Raw genomic sequence first — 20,837 nt, forward strand, 5'->3', positions numbered from 1 at the left:
TCTCCATTGGGGCATACGGGCTGCATCACAAATGATGTGCCATTGTCAGGACACAGGTCCTCCCATGGGAATGGAGCATGGCCAAGCTCAGTCACATTGATTGTACCAATGCTAGATGTTAGTTTCCTCCTACAAAGACACAATGAAGCCAACACTACTGCATCTCTTGGTGTATTGGTGTAGACAGGTAGCACCATCCCTGGCATTTCAGCCACTGCCTGTGTGATGCTGCTCAGAGAAGGTCAAGACCACATGATGGTTAAAGCCCTGATCTATCCTTGGGCTCCCACTGATTGTGCTGCATTTCTAGTGACAGCAGTAGAAAAAATTAGAGAAAAGATCTCTGCTCTTTGGGATTGACGGGTGCCTATTTGCTTGTCTTGTTGCTTCCCCATCTGCTTCCCTGCAATATGTTAACCAGGAAAATGAGGAAGTGCTGTGGTTTTTAAAGTGTATTTGAAACTGTAATTTTCCATACCAGTAGTGAGATGCCTGATGGCAAAGTTTGCAATGGGCACCAGCTTTTAATGATCCAGCCAGCCTCTGCTTTCAGCACCTTGGCCAGAGCAACCAGCTGCCTGCTTCACATCACTGCAGTTTTAAATGAGGGGTAGGAGGGTTCCCCAGGAAGTTGGGTGAAAGGATGGACTTTTCTTTAAGCCACAGGACTGGAAGTTGAGAGGCCCATGTTGGATTCCTATTTCTGCTCATGAGCCTTCTGTGCCTCAGTTTCCCTATCCTTAAGATGGAGCTGTTGACATAGACCTATCCCACATGGGTTTTGTGAGTCTAAATTCATTAGAGTTCAGAGAACACTTAGCAATCACCACAGGGAAGGTGCTGTACATATAGAAAGCATCATTCTTACCCAGTGAATATTGCTAGGCAGTGTGTTCTTCACCTAATGCTCAGTTCAAAAGCAGCTGTTGGAATCTCTTTGGCACTGACCAACCAGCAGTTTTATTGTCTGTTTGTGGGATTTTCCAAGAAGCCTAAATCTCATGGAAATTCCTTACCTATTTAATTTTAGTCCCTGGTTTGCAAGCCTCAGCACAATGCTAACAAGGTTGGGGTTGCAAACACTACAGTGATATGTTTATAACTGAAACCATGAATGATGCACAGTAAACAAGCCAGGGGATGGCGTCTGAAGGGAATCACAGCTCATTGTGTACATGACTCCTATGTTGCCATGGCTGGATTACATGTATCTGGCTGCAGTCCAAGATTTGACAGAGATGTCTGTTTAAGATTCAAATGTGACTTCTAGAGGGCAAAGAGGGTTAAAGCCAAGGACTCAATAGGTGTCTTTGTGATGACAATGAAGGAGTTCACATTCCAGTGAAAAATGCACGTCTGTCTGGTCCCAGCAGGTGCATGGTTACTGATAAACCCATGCAGTACCCAATGAAGGAGTTAATAAGTGACACAGCTGTATGCCTGGTGTCAAGTGTAATTGACTTACATAAGATTTGTATTTTTGACTCAGACTTTTTCTCTCTCAGCTCCAGTCTCATAAATGATAACTCCTTTCATGAGCCATCATTTTGCGATCACTGTTAAGATTGTAAATGATTAGATTTTGGGTCTGATGAAGAATTTTGTCTCTCTGGACCAGAACAAAGTGAGATTATTTTCAAGAAAGTACTGAAAAATGCAGCAGGGCTGGAAATTCCTAGAGGCAGATGGTCTCTCTTAAGACTGGTGCAGCAAAAGGCAGGCAGTACATTGTTCCAAAGATGCACCTGAGCACAGCTTTCTAAGGATGCCAAGACTAGCTTTGTCACTCAATCACTGGTATGTCTTATCAGACTGCCAGCAAAGGTACCTGTGGGCGTAGCAGTAGCTTCATGGAGTGGATTGTTGCCCAGTGGGAACTGGACAGGGACAGCTGAAGAAATGTGAAGTCTTTTTCCAGCCTAGCTCTGTGGCCAAATCTTGCATACCCAAAACACCCAAACTTCATGTTAAAAGGCCTGATCCTATTTTCATCCAAGGTGATAGCAGAAGTCCCATTTACTTCAGTGGGAGCAGGATTAGGAGACTGAGTGCAGTAGGTGTGGACCATACATGATGCATAAACAAATGCCAGGTCCTTATGTAGTTGAAGTAGCTCAGTAGAACGTGTCAGTAATCCTTTGGTCTGGTGATTTTCTTACACTGATATTGCCATGAATGAATGCTTGTAAAGGGTTAAACCCAGAGATGGTGGGTTCAATGTTGGCAAAGAGCCAGGTGAGCCAATGGGAAGAGAGGGGGGGATTTTTGAATTGAAGCAGTTACCTGCTGAAAGGGTTTTTCTTTTGTGTGGTAGGAGGAAAGAGCCACAAAGATGGTTCAATCTGAACCAAGCTTGGAGGATTCAGTAAATATCCAGGCTTCAAGGAAATCTGGGCATATGTAGCAAGTCCCGTGACGCCCAGCCCCTTGGTCTAGGGCGGGCGGCAACAAGAGAGGGGGTTAGGGCACCAGCCCGCACTCAGTTCGGGCAGTCACCGCTACCCCCGTACAGGCCCCAGCCCTCCGTCCAGGGCGGGGCAGCAGTTCACAAGAGTTATATAGTTCTGGGCCCAGCCCTCAGTCCAGGGCGGGGTAGCAGTTCACAAGGATAAACACCGGCCCAGCCCTCAGTTTGGGGCAGGGCAGTAACACAAGGGTAACCACCGGCCCCGCCCTCAGTTTGGGGCGGGGCAGCAACACAAGGGAAAACACCAGCCCAGCCCTCAGTTTGGGGCAGGGCAGCAACACAGGGGTCTACAGACAGGCTCAGCGGGGGCTGGCCCTGTCAGGGAGGGGGGTAGGGGGTCGCAGGCCCTCCCACTCCACTGCGACCCGGCCCGGGGCCCTGGGGGTTGCTCACGTGCAACCCCGGCAGTGGGGATCCAGACCGCAACACACTGCCATTGGTTCGTGAGCGACGTTCCCCGGGCCACTTCCTACCTCACCCTCCGTTGGCGGCAGGTCCCAGTCCATCTGGTCGGGGGGTCCTCCTAGGTCGGTCTCCCCTGGGTCATCCACCTGTGGGGGCTCCGGCCAATCGTCCATGACCACGTCGTTAGGGTAGTCAGGCGGTGGCAATACAGGAGATGCAGGGCGGTCCTGGGTCTGAGTGTTGTAGGGATCCGCCAGGGCTCTGGGGCAGCCCGCTCCCGGGGCCTCTTCCACGGCAGGGGGTCTCCACCGGTGGGAAGGTCCTGGTAGGTCTGGGAAGTCTCCTTGGGGCATACGGACCCGGGGTTGCGTGGAGCCTCTGGGGGCCTGCTCCTCTGGCCTGGCCGGGCGGCCGCAGGCCCTCTCCCTTTGGCCCCAGGGAGCTCGTGCAGGCACGTCCTCCCTGCCCGGAGGCCCAGCCCTGAATGGTTCCTGAGTCCCACCTTTGGCTCTTCTAGCCCTTGGCCCCGCCCTCTGAGGGGCGGGCCTCTGGCCTCCTGACTCCGGCCCCGCCCACCAGGGCCTCTGCATAGCTTCCCCGGCCTCCGGGTCTGCAGGAGGCCATACTGATCCACTACAGCATACCAATATGTAAGTAGAAAGGAAATGTTTAATTAGACATTATCAGATTATTTTTTATTTTGGGTTTGATGTGGGACTTCTCAGGCTGGCTGATGTATACTGTAACTTTTAAACTGGTTTCCAAAGAAGTAATTCTCTGTGTTTTTAACCTACCTCTTTTTGGTAGATAGTTGCTCTGTAGCATCTAGCAACCACGAATGCTTTATCACATATGTCTTTTGTTTTGTTAATAAATCACCTTTTTTTTTAAGGCAATGATTTGATTCCCGTGTCCTAGAGAAGAGTCTGTCTGTATGCATGCTTAAGACTGAAAGCTCAGCGATTAGAGATCACAGTTTGATTTCTTCCTCTTTGTTTTCAAGCTCTCTCCTAAGGGAGGTGTAACCCAGGCAGACATCCCAAGTATGTCTTCCTGGGTTTTCAGGGGGGGTATGTCTTACCTGGGTGGTGGCAGCTACTTCCCAAGGTCAGGAAGTCTGTGACCTTGGGAACCTTCTAAGCAGAAGCCTATAGAGGCAAAGTGTTTTTAAGGTCTCTTATGGGCCCCCACCTTCTACACTTAAAGTGCCAGAGTGGGGAACAGCCTTGACAGATATTAATATTTTTATTATAATATTGTTATTGAAATGTTACTGAGCACTTGCAGAATGAGGCCTTAAAGGAGGGTAGAGCACAATTTTCTTTTCTTGCGGGTGAGCACAATTTGTGTGTACCTAGTGTGTGGGAACACAAAGCTCACTGTGTTGTGAGTCAGAGTGTTGTTGGCCAGCATGAGGCTGCTGTACCACTTAAATGCCTTATGTGTGCTGTCACTCTTCTGTCACCGGGGTGAATTTTAACTTACAGTATATAAATGGTGCTTCATGGGACAGGCCTGGCCTAAGGGCACAGTGAATAAGGTGGCTGCCTTAGGGCCCGCACCTTCAGGGTCCCCATGTTACAATTCGCTATAACATCCACCAGCCACCAGATGGGCCCTGCTGTCAGCATGCTACCTTAGGGTGCACCGCTAGCCAGGTCCCACGGGGTTGGATCTGTCCTGGGGAGCTTGGCAGAGAGAGATTTACAGCCCAGCAGCAAACAGTTATTTCAAGTTTTATTAGACATAACTTACTGATGCAAATAAAATTTACATATAATTAAAACTCTTTTCACTTACACACATGAATCATAAACACCCACTTAAGTGTTAAATTAATAGCTGCTTATATTATCACGTTTCTAAAGACACAGATTGCTTTTAAAGTGTGCAGCAGGCATGTGTTACATTCACATAATAAAAAACCCACCTTCAGATTAAAAAAATAAAACAAATATGTTAATACAAGATGGATATTTACAGTGAGTGAAATTCACTTGTATACAAACAGCCAGCAGCCAGCGTTTCTGCTTACTTAATCAAATCCCATTTCAACGACTCAAACAGAATTTAAGCAAAGTCTACGCCTGCTGGTCCTTGGCAGTTAGCATTACAGGAAATTTTCCCTGTAGCGTACAGCAGCTAGTGTCACAATTTCTACTCCTATTTGATAAGAACTGGCCCTTTATACCAGGGACGAGTAAAAACAGAGGCACAAGGGTGTATGAGTCAATTGCAGAATCTAGAACTCCTAAGTCCTACACTCTGGCACTAACTGCCTGATTTGCATTTGAAACTCATAACCTTATGTGGTAGGGAAGGACTAGACCCATTTTACAGATGGGGAACAGAGAAACTGCGTAGATTAAATTACTTGTCCCAGGTCACACAGGAAGAATATGGGCTAGCTCGGAACTGAATCCAAATCTCTGAGCAATCACAATTCAGTCCTCAATTTACTACACCATCATGAATTTTATCATAATAGGAACAATGTGAAACCCTAAATTACACTTTAATTTTGAACCTGTTCTTGATGAAGCCAATAAGACTAGGCCTGGGCCCTTGGAAAATAAGTAATTTTTAGGGGAACAGATAAAGTTACATGTTTCTTAAATCTGGTGTTATGCTTAATTTTCTTACAGTGGAAAAGTAGGAAGTCAAATAAGGAAGAAAGACTTATTTTTTGTTATTATTGGTGCTCTTGGCGTCATGGTAAATCCAAGCTCAACCACTGATGCCTTTTTAGAGGAAATGTGACACCTCTTTTTGAATAAGAACTACATGGATATCTCAAATAAAAATGTTCTAGAATTGTATGTCAAATCCTTATTATCTTTTGTATTCAGTGTCTGTGAATATTCACAGCATTAAATTGACTTAGCATAACCAGTTGCAAAGAGCAAATTTCTGAGTCACATGCTGCATTATTGGCCTAAACCCCACTTTTAAATTTGCATGGAAAAACGTTTTCACCAATCATGGAACAGAAAGAATGCCTTGTGACTTTACCAGGTGAGTTCCAGCTATCGCAAGTAAATTGCTCAGAGAACAAACTGTGGAAATCCAGGGAGTTAAAATATTGTGTGGAATAAAACTGAGGAAACTGCAGGAAAAATTGGATCAATTAAATTACAAACTCAGTTCTATAATTTCATTGTTAATTGCTATGGCTGTAATACACCCACATGCAGAGGGCTGGTGGGGGTCTAGGCACTGCTTAAGTTTCATTTGAACTCTATTTTGAGGGTTCAGCTGGGACTTAAGTAATATACAGACTTTGTGTTGCAACTCTGCAGGTGGTGAATTTCACCATCATGATTTATAGTAAATAGCACAGAAGAAGGTAAGGACCCTACTCCAAGAAGCATGTGATCTATAAATAGCAACAAAAGACTTTAAACAAGGAGAATGACTTAATCCTTCGTTTTTAATTAATTGGGTTAAAAATTCAATTAAAGGATTTAAAAAGTGTTATAAAAGTCACTCAATTTGACAGCACTAAAACTCATGCATAGAACTGCACTCTATTCTCACTTTGTGTAGTTTCTTTGAAATGTACAAAAAATGTTCTGCTAGTTTGGGTATTAATCCTATGGTCACACTGGCTAATTATATTGAGCATGGTATTCAGCCTACACGAAAAAACCCCACACATTTCATGTTCTGAAAGGCATTTAAGCAAATCACTGTACAACAGGAACCTTAATAACTGTAGAGAATATCACCCTATCTGTGCTTTTCTTGAACCTCATCCTCTACAGTATGGGCTGGAGCTAGTTAACATCTTGCTAAGAACAAAATAAAAGAGGAGTTATTTATAGCAGGAGCAACTTTTCTGCTTTCGTTTAAAATATACTAAAGCAGCAAATTACAATGCTACAGAACAAGTGTCCCCTGGATCCTGCTCTTGCTGAAGTCGGCAAAATTTCCTTCGACTTCACTGGAAATAGCAACAAACTCAAGTGCATTATTCACTGGGTTAAAAAATTAATGTTCCCTATAATACACACATTTAAACTGTTTATTCTATGCCCCAAAAGTTTGCCCTACTCTTTCAAACTTACATACAAATAGAGATTTGTTTGCTGATTTAAACACCATGGCAGGAGTCAGTGTAGGCCCTGGAATCGGAAGCTTAAATACTGGGGTTCTAAGGCACAAGAGAACATTTTGAATAGAAATTGGATTTTAATCCTCATAGATACAGAATGAAACTGTATCTTAATTTTATATGAAACTAAATAACTGAAGGACCTTCACTCAAACAGGGACAACAGTCATATTGAGTCAATAGGACAATGCATGAGACCAAAGAGTGCCAGGCTGGGCCCTTAGTTTTCAATCCTACCAATATTTAGGCATCAAAAAGACAAAGGGGGATAAATTAGCAAATGAGGGGTACATCAAAGGTATGGTTGTTTATATGGTCGGTATGTTTACATCATGCAGGTTGACTTGATTTTGTTATTAGTGTTAAAAGGTGCTGTGCAGTTGAATAGCACCTTGAATCCATGAATTTTAAAGCACTTTCCAGACAGACGTATTTAGCCTCATAATCCTGGGAGATACTTAGTGGCAGAACCTCGAGCAGGACATGAAATTGTCATTTGCGGTCAACTGCTTTATTCGGTCGATGAGATTGCCCTTTACTTGAGGGAAAGGTTTCCCACAGAGAGTGTTCTAGAAAAGCCCCATTCTGCTTTTACTAACAGCAATTTCTGGAAAGCAGATGTCCAAGCTAATGTTGCTCTTGTGTAAAGCTGAATCCAAGGACCCCATCAAAGTGAACCAGAACAGAAAGGTCTATGTGTCACCTTCTGGAATGGCAAGCAACTGCCAAGCTTCACAAGTGTGGCTTTTACTGTCCAGATTAACCCAGTCAGAGCAACAGAAATGGCATGTGTGATAATGTCTGCTCTCATGATCTAGAGTTTCCATGAGCCCATAGTACAATGTAAAAAACAACCCAAGGAGTGCTCTGGAAGTGTTCAATACCAGACAGCATGGCCAAGAGACTACTGTGAGCAGGAAAGAAGGTATCTTTTGAGGTTGCTAGCAAGGCCTCAAATATATTTTTTCCACAAAATATAAAACTTTGTTGCAGATATATGGGGCTGGAACCTCCCCTGGTGACATTAGTGGAGTTACACCAACTGACAATCACTGAAAACTTGGCCCATTATCTATATTTTCCAGAGAGTACCAATGCTTGTTCAGCTCCAGCTGTCTCACCAGGGAAATAGCTTTGAAAAACCTCCTGAAGTAAATGTGTTAGCTGCTTGGTTAGCACAGAAAGCCCACTAGATTTGCCCTGCTGCATGTAACCTGCAAGGCAATCTGAAGACAAGAGGAGCAAATCCTGCTAATTAAGAAGATACCTCAAAAATGGCAAGCATATGTGACTAAAGTGTAAACCAACCAGGCATGACATTAAAGGATTGCTTCATTCCTAGGCAATGAATGCAACCACTGGGGGTTCTGCTGTCCTGGTGAGCAACAGAAGGGCCTTCCCACCAGAACTTATTACTGATCTACCAGGCTCCATTCTCTGTCTGTGGTCCCCTTGGAGGCTGGCACAAAAAAGCCATGGCAGACAGTCTGTTCCATATGAGTACTCCTCAAAATGCTGTTCCAGCTCCTGCCTTCCCAGCCCAGGTGGGGTGGTCACGAGCACATCAGAAACAGGAATGGTTAAGCACATTTCAGCCAGGAACAGATCAGCTGGCAGGAGCTGGCTGATGGCAGAAGGGTTGTGAATACCTGCTGGTGGATGGTCTCAACAATGTGGCGAGAACTGAACCAAACAGAAGGCTAGTGCGTATATCTGGGTGTGCAGGGATCCTTTTCCAAATGCACTCTGGAGTCGCTCCCGCAAGAACAAGGAATGTGTGGGTGGGTGGCAGCATGTAGCAGTGCAGACACCATGAGAGAACAACCATTAAGCCAGGTTGCTTCTGGTCTCAACATAAATCTCTGGGGCAATAAAGGCTTCTGCAGTTGTGCTTGTAAACATGTCACTTATGGCAGTGCTCAGAAGTGGGGGTGGGGGTGGGGAAGTCACTCAGACTGCTTGGGGACCCAGGTGAATTTCCAGCCTCCGTCCTCCTCTCGGCACACGAAGGCCTGCCCCTGGTGGAAGGTGTGGGTTTTGACATTGCAGTGGGGGCTCAGGGAGGTCGTGAAGGCCACGTCGGTTTTGTTGGGTGACACGTTGCAGGCGAAGTAAGGCAATCCACAAGGTACGAAAGGGGCCCCCCTGGGCGGGGCTGAGGAAGTGCAGGGAGCTGGAGAAAGTGGCTGGATATAAGGTAAATGCTGCTCCTCGGGACTGACAGCGCTGTTTATAGGAGTCAGCTGAGTACATCCATAAACAGCTCTTGGGTCCTCATTGATGCAGTAGTCCATTACCTCCTCATGGCTCTGGCAGTATGAGTTAATTCCAAGCTCAGAGGACAGGGCACTGTAGTTAGCTGATAAAGACTCATCGATCGTGTTGATATCTTTCAGTCCTAGGGTTTGCAGCACCCAGGTATCCACAGCTGGAGCCACTTGTTCTTCACAGGCAGTGAAATCACTGAGCAGGTTCCTCCTGGCTTTTGAGGGGTGAGGAGTCTCTTGAGGGGGCAGAGAACCGACCTCTTTACATTTCCTTTTGCTGGTTTTCAGAATGGCACATTTCCTCTGGCCACTGTGCAGCAGCAGTTTCTACACAAGAGAACAGGGAAGACAGAGCAGATTAAAAGTGGATCGTCCAAAGCCCGAGACGCAATGTTTCTGGCCACAGGCTTTAGCTGAACAGGTGCCTCACGTTGTTCTCATAAAGCACACACTTTACCCGCAGTTCAAACAAGGATGCCACTAATTATTTTGTGCCATACAGTGTCTGGAAAGAGTCCAAACCCCTGTGAGGTAAGAATGCAACAGTGTCAACACAGCCTGAGCACTGTGAGCTTTGTCACTCAGTAAGCCATGAAATAAAAACACTGCACTTTTCAGCAGTCCTCACTGCCAACCCTGTTAGGGGATCTGATCTGGCACAGAAGGGTGGAGGGTTCAGTCACCTGCCCTGATGCACTCACTTCCTTGATCCTGAGTTGGATGAGAGGGGCACGTGCATCTGGCTCCCCATGTCCCTGGTGATTGGGAAGGGAAAGAGCAAGAAGGAACACAGAGCTTGGGCCCAGGCAGCCCCAGAAGCCACAGGGTGTGTGGGATGTCTCAGTGGGGAGGGGAGTGGTTGAAGGGGCAAACTCTTCCACCCTTAGGACAATTCAAGCAAGAAGAGCATTTCAGAGACTTCCTCTGCCCTCACCCCTTGTACCCCACAGCACATCCAGGATCTCAGTTTTCACTCCTGCCATGTACCCATTTATTCTGCCCAAGTAAGGCATGAGTATGGGCCTCAGGATGTCCCCCATCACTAGTGACAGTTCTCAGCCCCTCAATAGCACGTCAATCCCAGCATCTCAAAGTGCTTGATCTGCTTATTAACTCAGCCCTGGAATGGCCACGGGGGGCCAACAAAGCTATTAGCATTTGCAGTCTACAACTGGTGGGGCTGCTGCGCCACGGGCTAAGTGAGTTGCCCAAGGACAAGCTAGTGGCAGAGCTTGGAACAAAATGCTTCCTTTTGCCCATTCCCAGGTTTGTGCTTCTATTCTTGCTCCATTGCCTCTGAAGCTGATAAATGGCAAATGCCTTGCTCTCTGGTGTCCTTTCAGTGCAATGAGTTCTGATAATTGGTGAGAGGTTTCAGGGGATTAGGGTTAGTCCCTCACTTATAAGTCTCCCAGTGCATCATAAACCCAACTCAGTGATAATTGCTAAGTTCAGGGCTGTCACATGGCTTAACCTGCTCAACACTGTAAGGCTGGCCAGGATGACGCACAATACCCTTCAGTGCATGGTGAGCATTACAGAGGCCTTTCCACGTGGATGCTATCTGCCTACAATCTGGCCTTTTACACCTATGTTTATTTACATTTGAATATTAGGCATTTCACCTAAACGATTTCTTTCTTGCTCTCTTATGGACACACTCTTCTGCAGCAGGTTTGAACACAGTACCTTGGCTTTCTCTTCCAAACACTTCACCACAGCAGAATTCAGGTATTGTCGGAGGTTGTTGTTTTCTTCATGTAACCTAGCAAGTTCCTCTTCCTTCTGTAGCAAGGTGTCTTGAAGCTGTGAAATACAGATACCAATGAATAGACATCTCCTAGCTCTCTTGACTCTGTAACCTAATAATGAATTGTCTGCTACGTGGCCTGCTTGGGTTCGATGCTTTGGTGTTTGCTTTGTGAAGGCAATTCCCAAGAACCCCTTGTCCCTGTCAAGCTAAGTGGCATGACTGTTCACGTCTCACTTTTGACTTCTCCTATTCTTTAGCAAATGTTTGAAGAGATTATTTTCAAAAACTGTAACCGCAGAGGAATAATAGAGGTGTGCAGGGAAATGAACTGCAAACAGCTCTTTAAATACACAGAGATTATAAAGCTGCCAGTTTTCTTCCTTCACGATTTCAAAGAGTATTTAAGCTTCACTCTGAGTCTTTTGCTCACTAAGCGCTTCCTGGCTAGAGAGAAAAAGAGGGGGTGAGAGAATAGATTATAAAGCAGACACGGGTGCTGCAAAATTCAAATGTAGGTGTCATTATTTATATTACGGGCTTGAGTGCTAAGTAAATCCATGGTACATCCACATCTTGAACACCATGTGCAGATTTGGTTGCTCTATTTCAAAAGGGACATATTGGAATCAGAAAAAGTTCAGAAAAGGGAAATACAAATGATTAGGGGTATGGAATAGCTCCTGCATGCAGAGGAATTAATTAGCCTGGGACTTGTCAGCTTGGACAAGAGATGACTGAGGTGGGATATAATAGAGGTCTATAAAATCATGGTAAGTGCAGAGAAAGTAAATAAGGAAGTGTTATTTACTCCTTCTCATAACACAAGAACTAGAGGTCACCAAATGAAATTAATAGGTAGCAGGTTTCAAACAAACAAAAGGAAGTACTTCTTCACCCCATGCACAGTCAGCCTGCAGAACTCCCTGCCAGAGGATGTTGTGAAGACCAAGACAATACTAAGCCTCAAGACAGAACTATATAAATGCATGAAGGATAGGACCATTGATGGCTATGAGCCACGATGGGCAGGGATGGCGTCCCTAGCCTTTGTTTGTCAGAAGCTGGGAATGGACAATAATAGATGGACCACTTGGTGATCACCTGTTCTGTTCTTTCCCTCTGAATCCCCAGAGAGTAGCACTGTCAATTTTAGTGTGTGAGGCCAGGGACAGCTAGCATGAGTGTCTCCCCTCAGGCTGAAGGCTCCCTCCTGCTGCAAGGCAAACACACCCTACAACTCTCGAATGAAGCTGGAGCTCTACTGTGCCAAGTACAGTATGTGCATAGAGTGATAGACATCCCCCCAAAGACATCATCATCTAAACAGACATGGTAGTTAATGGGCAAGAGAAAGGAAGTTTGAAGATATTTTGAAGTCCTGGTCCCATTGACTTCAGTGGGGCAAGATTTCACCCTAACTGTTTTGGTTCTGGGACACTTAAAGCTGGATAAAAGTCAGATACAATGAGAATGACTTAACTGGGGGTAGTCTCAGAGAGGTAGCCATGTTAGTCTGTAGCTTCACAGAATAAAGTAAGCAGTCCCGTAGCACCTTAAAGACTAACAGTTTGGGGTGCTCACTTGTTCTCTTGCTGCTTATTAGCACTCTTGGAAAAATAGAGTTACAGAGGTGAATTCTAACCTTGGTGGTTGATCTTTTGAAGATTCATGCATGTGATTAACTTTGCTTAAGGGGGTACCCCACTGCAGTCAGCACAACTAACCATGTGAGCAACCTTATGCTGCAAGTGTGTAAGTCTTTGCAGCCTCAGACCCTAAAGCCATTCCCAGGGCCACCTCCTCTTTTTTGTGGAAGCCAGCAATCTACTCAGGTGGGAAGCTGCCAGACTTGTGACATGGACAGACACCAATGCTGCTGCTAATGGAAGTCACTCTATTTTCACAGATTACTATAAGAAAGGAGAGAAAATAAACAATTTCAGGCAGTCAATGTTTTGCATGCTCATGGCTCAGAGAAGCACAGAACTACAAAAACTTTCTACTGAAACAGAGCCTGCTTTAGGCAACTGTATCATGAAGTTTTAGGTCAGCATAGAGTGGGGGGTGGAAGAACATTTTAAAACTGTAACTAAAGGCAGTGGTTCCTCTAAGCTCTGTGCTTGTGTGGCCACTTGGGAGAGATTCAAATGCCACCTGCCCAGCTGATTAGCAGAGTGCCAGCAACTAGTTTTTTGTTTCTACTGGTGGGCACATTGACACATTCATGAGTGCAGAGAAAAAAATTTAGTCTGGACATGGATGGATAAGATTTGCATGTGGATGCACAAGATTAGCACAAACAGTGATTAAAGGTTCTGTTGTTTGCAATGTTACCTGCTTGTTTCTATAGAGCTGGGAGGACAGCTGATCTTCTTGCCACACATCGTCTGGAATAGTAAAGTCCAAATCCCAGAACTGGTCTGGACAAGAACAGACACCAAAGTGATTAAACCAAAAACCACATTTTCCAAACCAAGTGTACAATCATGTTTATTTTAATCCCTCTTGTGTGTGTCATTTGAATCAAGGCAAATTTGAGCTGCTTGACCAGCAGCCAAGACTGGGCCTTTTAAAAAGGCTAATAAAGTAGTAAAACCTCTGAGCTTGTTATAAGACACCTTTCATGTCTGGAAGATATTTCCTTATGCTCTTTACTCTTTATGTTTAAAATTGTTCTTCTTTACCGCAGTCACTGGTGAGTCACTACACTCTCCACCTCAGTTTCCTCAATCTTCAAAAGAGGCTAACTGACCTTCCTTTGTAAATGTTTTGATACCTATGGCTAGAAAGTGCTGGTGCAAGAGGTGAGGTTCCATCAGCATTTCAAATCATGGACAATTATGGAAGCTAGAGATGAAACAAACTAACTTTCCCACCAATATAGGAAATGCAGGTGCTCTAGGGGTTCAGATACTGCCCAAACACCACAGAATCTGAGAACTTTCCAGTGATGCAGTAAGCCACACCACTATCAGAATGTCGCCTGCGGTTTGTTCTGTGTCTCACCTCCTCCCCTGGGGAAATGGTGTGTGCAGCACAGGAGCCAAGCCGGCCTGCAGGAAGCAGGGTCATGCCTTTGTTATAGACCAATGCTAAAGCAAAACTGTGGCCCACAGTGTGTAATTATTGTTAGGTGCTGTACCAAAAAACAGACTGAGAGACAGTCTGTCTCAAAGAGTTTGCAAACAGAGGGTGGGAGAAAGGAAGGATTGCAACACCCATTTTACAGATGCATAAACTGAGGCACAGATGCCCACCTCCTTGCATTCCCATGGGAGTTAGGCACTGAAGGACCTAGGAGGATGTGGGCCAGGGGCACTAAGTGAATTGTCCCAAGTCATAGAGTCTATGTCTAACCTGGGGAAGGAACTGCAACCTCCGAGTCCCCGTCCTGTGCCTTACCCTCAGGAGACCCTGCGGGGAGACCTTGGAACCTCTCCCGGGGCTGCCGTGTCCCTTCCAGCTCAGCCCAGAGCCAGCTCCGGGGCTGCTGCCCCGCCGGCGCCGATCCCCGGGGGAAGCTGCGGTGCAGACACAGCGCAGAAGCGGCTGGGGCGCGCGGGCGGGTTCCAGCGCAGCCCGCGGCAGCTCCGCGCCAGTGCGCGCCCCGGACCCTGTGCAGGGGGATCGCTCACCCGAGCGAGCGCCGAGAGCGGGGCCCAGGCGCCTCTCTCCAGGGTGCTACCGGGCAGGACCGGCCCGCTCCTTCCAGAGCCAGCCTGCGGAGCTGGCCCTCCCTCCGCCGCCCGGTGCAGGTGCAGACGGAGGAGGGCGCGGCCAGTCCCGCCCCGCCGCGCCCGGGTTTCGGTGCAGCCCCCGGCGAGCAGCAGCACTTACCCGGGGCCTGTCCTCGGCGGCTCTCGCGGCTGTCGTCCGGGAGACCAGAAGCCCAGCAAGAAACCCAGGTCTCCCTGGAAACGTCCCCGCTGGCTGCCGCGGCCGGCTCCTGGCAAGCCAGGCTGCTGCTCTGTGAAATTGACAAAGGGCGCGGGGCGGGGAGAGGCAGAGGCGGGAGAGGCGGGTACAAGCCGGGCCGAGCAGCTCCCTCCGGCCAGGGGCTGCGGCCCGCAGTGCGGCCGGGCAGAGGGGGCAGCGCCCCGGCCGGGTCTTCCCGCGGTGTGACGGGGCAGGGGATCGGGTCAAAGAGCCCGGCAGGCGCCGGGGCCGGATGGGAGAGAGGTGCTGGGAGGCGGCAAAGCCTCGGGCTGCCAGCATCCTTCCCCCGCTTCCCCCAGCTCGTGCTGCGCGCCGGGGCTCGCTCACAGCCCGCCGCCCGCACGCTGCAGCGGAGCCCTCTGCTCTCTCCTCCCACCCAAGCTGCTCGTCCTCCAGGAAGCCTTTCCCGCAAATGCCCGAGGCTCCAGGGCCCGGCCACGGAGACTTGGGAAGCGCCAGGCAGCTGCCCACAGCCACCAGGCAGTCGGTCGCACACGCAGGGGGACGCGACCCAGCCCTGTTGCCTAAGCCACCTTTGCTAGATGCTGCGCTCAGAGCCTGGCCGGGGCAGCCCTCGCCCCCTTCCTCCGGCATCGGCACACGCAGGGTGGCAGAGCTGAACGAGCCAGCGGCAGAGCGAGCACACCTCCTCCTGGGCTTGACCAGCCACCTCCAAGCCCTTCGCTGTGAGCCACTCCCTGCCGTTCCAGCACGCACCTCAGCTCAGCAGCCAGGCACTAGCAAAGGCACGCGGGGGAGCCGCCTGCATTCCTTGCCTTTGGCTTGCAAATCTTCAGTGAAGAAGAACAAGCGAGCCAGACCTGACCTGCGAGCCATTGGCTGTTCAAACCACCCAGCCGCCTGCTCGCTGCGGAGAGTCACATCCGATCTCAGCGCACCTGCAGTGGTGCCTGAGTGCCCCCTGAATAGGAGAAGCCGGGGCTCCTTGCTGGAAGTGTGTGGCTTTCTCCCCGGCCCCCCAATAAGCAACACCTCCACCAAGCCCAAAGTCTTTGCAAGGCAATGGCAAAGCGGAGATCCTTAGGGATGAGTCGTCCCCCCCGCCCCCAGCAATGCCAAAGCAAAGAAGCACAGTTTGGGTTTCCAGGTGCAGAACAAGCTTCCTCGCCCCCAATCTTAAGCAAGCAGGGCACAAAATACAGTGCAGCCCCTCAGGAGAAAACACCCACTTTTTTCCTGGCTCCAGGTCGAGAGAGAGCCAAGGAGTACTTACCATTTTAGTGGCAGAAAGAGATGCAGGGCTTGGGAGCACGTTTCCTCTTAAAGCCCCAGCGAGCTTTAATTGGCTCTGAAGGGGGAAAAGACAGGGGAGGCGAGTTCTAATCTAAAGGAGCTTCCAGTGACGCCTCAGAGCTTTCTTGAATCCCAGCAATCTGATTTGGTGTAAAGCTGTCAAACTTGTGACGTGAATCAACAGCAAACTTGCTGAAATCAAAGTCATTCTGGCCTCACAAATCATCACCAGGGAGAAGGAAAGAGAAAGGAGAAAATATATTTACAGGCTGCACAGAGCTGCTGGGTCTGAGGCTCATTCCAAGAAAACTACAGATTTCTCAAGGCACCACACCGAGCAGAGGTGAGGCTGCTGGTGGGGTGTCTCATTCCTTAACCCTTATTAAGCAACCCTAAAGCCCAGCAGAAAGACCCAATGGCAACTCAGGCAACCTGTCAGGGTTGGGAACGTCCACTGGATTTAATCATTGATGTGGGATGAGGGGAAAGCAAAAGCGACTGGAGGCAGTTTTAGCCTCATCTCCAAGGGGCAAAGCGTGGCTTGCAGAACAGAGGAGGCTGGATGTCTGGGAATTGGTCCGCTACGGGATTCCCCGCTTTCACAAATAGCGCTCTTATAGAAAGGGGGGCTTGCAGGGCTAGCAGCGCATAAGGAAGGTTTGCACCATAGACAGGGATCCCGGGGGAAGCCACAGGTGTGTGCATGAGCAAACATTAGTGACACCCACTTTGCATGGCGATCCCAGTCCCTAACCAGGCGTGTCTTCTGGAACACAGAACCTGCACGCGGGGTCTGCCTCTGCACAGGCTCAGGGGCTGGCGCGAAAGGAGGCGAACGGCAGAGCAGTTGCTCGATCAAGACCTTGCCTCCTGCCACGGCCAGGCGCCTGCAGCAGGTAACCTGACCCGCCGGCGCACACGCCGCACCAGCGAAGGGAAGGCAGGCGCAGGCTGGCATATGGACCGGGCTCTCCTCCCCCCGAGGGGGCTCGGCGGCACTGAAAACCAGGGGGACCGCGTGTGACCCCGGCGGGTCCCCGGACCGCGGCAGCAGCTGAGCGGCCCGTGCGTTAAACAACCGCTCCGCAGGCGGCTCCTCAGGAGAGCCCGGCCCGGCTGCCCCCGGGCGCCGCTAGGAAGTCACCGGCGGAATGACCCGTTCGAGCCCCCCCGGTTCCGCTCCGGGGCTCACTGAGGGGAGGGGGAGAGCGGAGCACGGCCCGGGGGGAGGGGCAGAACTAAACTGTCCCGGGCTAATCCCAGGCGCCCCACGCAGCTGCCCCGGGGCTGCACGCGGGGCCCGGGCCCAGCGCCGGCGTGTGCTCGGCGCTGCTCACAGCCGGGGCCCTGCAGCTGCGCGGCGCCGGCGCCCAGCAGAGCCGAGGCAGGCGCCGAGCGGCTCCACACCACCGCCATGTTCGGCCCGCAGAGCAGACACACGGGGAGTTGAAAGGTCAGCGCGTCGTCATCACCGCGCGCCCGGCGGGAGGGGGCGGGGGCGGGGGAGGGGAGGGAGGAGTTCCGGAGCCGCCCCTCCCCCCGCCGGCGGCCGCGGTTATAGGCCCCGCCCCCTGCCCTGCGCGGGGTGGTGCAGCACGCGGGGCACTTGCGTGGAGAAGCCAAAGCCCTTGTGTGGGGCCGGTCTGGGGACTGCAGGGCTCTGGTCAGCCCCGGCACCAGGCAGGTGGCGCTTAGGCTGCAGCACCTGCCCCAGAGGAGCGCCCTGGATGGCGCTGTTGGCTCCCCGGCAGGGTTCCCTGTAATTTTTTCCCGTCCCTGGGTGGAATAAATTTCGTGTGCGTGTAGCAATGGGCGTTGCCGATGGAAACACGCTGCCAGCTGGGGATGGCTGGGGGCGCTCTGGTAATCACTGCGGGGGGGCACCTGAATCTCTCCTGGGTGGCCGTCCAAGCGCTCAGCTTCGTGGGAGCACCGCTCATTGATCCCTGCTGTGCACAGTGCGCAGCCTATGCAGCGCTCCTATCCATTCATACCTGCGGCAAAGGTGGGCTGGAAGAACAGCCCGCAGGGTGTACCTGCTGGGCAGCTGGGTCAGAAATATCCCCTGGGAACCCGTTTTGAGAGTTGGTTATTGATACGAACAAGTCCAGTGGCGCTTTAAAGATTAGCAAATGCATTAGGGTGTTAGGACATAAGCTTTTTTGTGAGCTACAACTCACTTCCTCAGCTGCTGGAATTTGCAAAGATGGGAGCGGGAGATCAGCGCTATTTAAAGCAGAATAGGTGTACAGTGAACAGAAGACAGCTAATGAGCTGAAGAAATGGGTCTTGACCAGGACATCTCATGACCTAATAAATGTGTTAGTTTTTATGATGCACAGTGACTTCCTATTATTAGCGAGGAGAACGTGAGAGTACCTGAATGGGAAATTACGTATTATGATATGAGAACTGCTCCATGTTTCTATTCACACTGGCCACATCTCCATGAGCAAGTTCTTTCAGAACATCAACCTCTTTCTCAAAAGAGCACACAGCGTCCACACAAAATGCGCTCTTTCAATCTGAAATTGAAAGAACTTGGCTCTTCTGAAAGCTGCCTTCCATTCCCGGAACAGGAAGAGCACCTGCTTTTGAAAGCGTCTTTTGAAAAGAAGCATATGTAGACGCTCCTGGGGCCCTTTTTCAGGTGGGAGAGATAGCTCAGTGGTTTGTGCATTGGCCTGCTAAATCCAGCACTGAGCTCAATCCTTGAGAGGCCATTTAGGGATCTGGAGCCAGTAGATTAATTTAAAAAAAAAAAAAGGTGCTTGGTCCTGCCAAGAGGACAGGGGACTGGACTTGATCACCTCCTGAGGTCCCTTCCAGCTCTATGAGATGTGTATCTCCATATAGTCAAAAGCACCATCCTCATGGTGGTGGATTTTTCAATCCCTGGCCCATCCCTTCCAAAGAGCAAGGGCTATGAGGATGCTGTTCAAGGAGCAGGTTGAAGTAGGAAAACAGAGACTACAAAGAAGGAGATGAAGGACCTAACTTATACTGCCCTATCTGAGCTTCATGCTCCGCCTTACATCTTGACACTGAAGAGTGAGACTGGGAAAGTGCTTCCACATCCTATGCAATGCAAGCAAAGGCAGGTGTGTGTGTGTGTGTGTTAGAATTTAATTCTTTGTGCAAATATCTGGAAAAAGGAGCAGCACAGGATTCAGAACAGTGGGCAATAGTAATAATAATTAGTGAAAATATTTATGTTTCTGACTTCAGGCTGTAGGCAGCTTTTTTCCCTTTTGCTTTTGGGGTTTTATCCTCATGTAACAAAGTAAAGACAAATTCCACAACAGTCTCATGGTGTGGCCTGGTCGGTAGAGCACAGATCTGGGTGACAGGGCTCCTGCAATCTTGTCACAGAATGTCTGGAGCCAATTCACTTAACCTCTCCGGGTCACCATTTCCACACTTATACATTGAGAATAATGTTCATTATAAAGGGTTTTGAGTTCCAAGGGTGAAAAGCCCTACATAAGAACTCAGTAGTATTACAAGTTGCACATTGTTTTCTGAGATGTCAGCCAAGGGGTTTTAGATCACCTAAAAACAAGTGTTGTTTGGTTCTTGATTTGAGCCTCAGAGAGGAAAGTTAATCTCACAAAGTGATGCACTGAGTTTATGAATAAAGTTGTCTGAAAAGCTTCAGGTTCCATTAGCAGCTCCTTGGCAAAATTGTATGGGGTGGGAGGGCAAAAATGAAAGAAAAGAAAAATCATCCCTTGTAACAAATTATTTTATTGATGATGTAAGGAAATAAAAATACCAAAATGCTTGATTGGCAGAACTTTTGTTAACCAGTAAAGTCAATACTAAGTCCTTTTCTTATTAGAATTAAAGCTCAAAGGTGAAATTCTGACCCCAATGAATTCAACAACCAAACTCCCACTAACTTCACTGGGACCAGGATTTCACTTGAAATTTCATATGTGCTGAACTCCAGGATGTTAAGAACAATTCTTGCACATGCTTATTTGCAAAATTCCTATGCATTGTTCCTACTGTTCTATTATTCTCCAGTAAATGGGTGGCAAGGTCAGTGGACTAAGATTCCTTAGAGCTTAGCTCTAGTCTGTTGATGACCTGCTGTGTGGCTTTGAGCAAATGACTTAATGGCTGTGCCTCAGTTTTCCTCTCTGTAAAATGGGGATAGCAAAAGTGACATGTTTGTAAAGTTCTTTGCGATCTACTGATGAAAAGCACTAGATAAGAGCTATGCATTATTGTCATATGATCGCTGTAGATGTAATTCTGCTTGAGTCTTTTTGATTTACTTCATATTTGTGTGTAAGCCACCCCAGAGCTGCACTCTGTTGTGAGCTGACTTCTAGAAGGAATATCAATGGTGATGATATCCCAGGGAGAAAACACTGACATAGCAGCACAATGCAGATCACATTGAAAGGACACAACTGTGCACAAAATGGAGATAAACAGAAGGGGCCAAATTCATCAGCTGCTTTGACACCGATATAAATTAATTACTTTCCGGGACATATTTGGGTGTAGGTTACTGCATCCTGACATTCCTAAAATTCTCCTCTTCACAATCCCTCCTAAACTGCGCTTTAGTACTGCTGTTAATCAGCCAAGTTCCTCCTCTGCTGTGCTTGTATTCCTGTGGTGATTGAA

The 20,837-nt window shown here is 48.6% G+C and overlaps 1 protein-coding gene across 2 annotated transcripts; it reads right to left on the minus strand.

Moving 5' to 3' along the window:
* Positions 1–4,602: 4,602 nt before the first annotated feature.
* GMNC (geminin coiled-coil domain containing) lies at positions 4,603–17,603 on the minus strand. 2 transcript variants are annotated; one of them, XM_075004481.1, is made up of 6 exons: positions 16,925–17,603; positions 16,177–16,405; positions 14,844–14,973; positions 13,341–13,426; positions 10,943–11,059; positions 4,603–9,580 (listed from the first exon to the last, which is right to left on the minus strand). In XM_075004481.1, exons 2-6 carry the CDS (start codon positions 16,177–16,179, stop codon positions 8,933–8,935), a joined length of 984 nt encoding a protein of 327 aa, XP_074860582.1. In that variant the 5' UTR covers positions 16,180–16,405; positions 16,925–17,603; the 3' UTR covers positions 4,603–8,932. The 2 variants fall into 2 exon arrangements, with proteins under 2 accessions (XP_074860582.1, XP_074860581.1); XM_075004480.1 differs by having other exon boundaries at positions 16,177–17,603.
* Between the last annotated feature and the right edge of the window lie 3,234 nt (positions 17,604–20,837).

Source organism: Carettochelys insculpta, chromosome 10, assembly GCF_033958435.1.
Source record: "Carettochelys insculpta isolate YL-2023 chromosome 10, ASM3395843v1, whole genome shotgun sequence".
NCBI lineage: Eukaryota > Metazoa > Chordata > Testudines > Carettochelyidae > Carettochelys > Carettochelys insculpta.

Coding starts and splice junctions, on each gene's coding strand:
- GMNC (XM_075004481.1), bottom strand. Junction 11,060..13,340: donor AGCTCTATAGAAACAAGCAG/GTAACATTGCAA, acceptor TGTATTTCACAG/CTTCAAGACACCTTGCTACA. Junction 9,581..10,942: donor GTTTGGAAGAGAAAGCCAAG/GTACTGTGTTCA, acceptor TCTCTTGTGTAG/AAACTGCTGCTGCACAGTGG.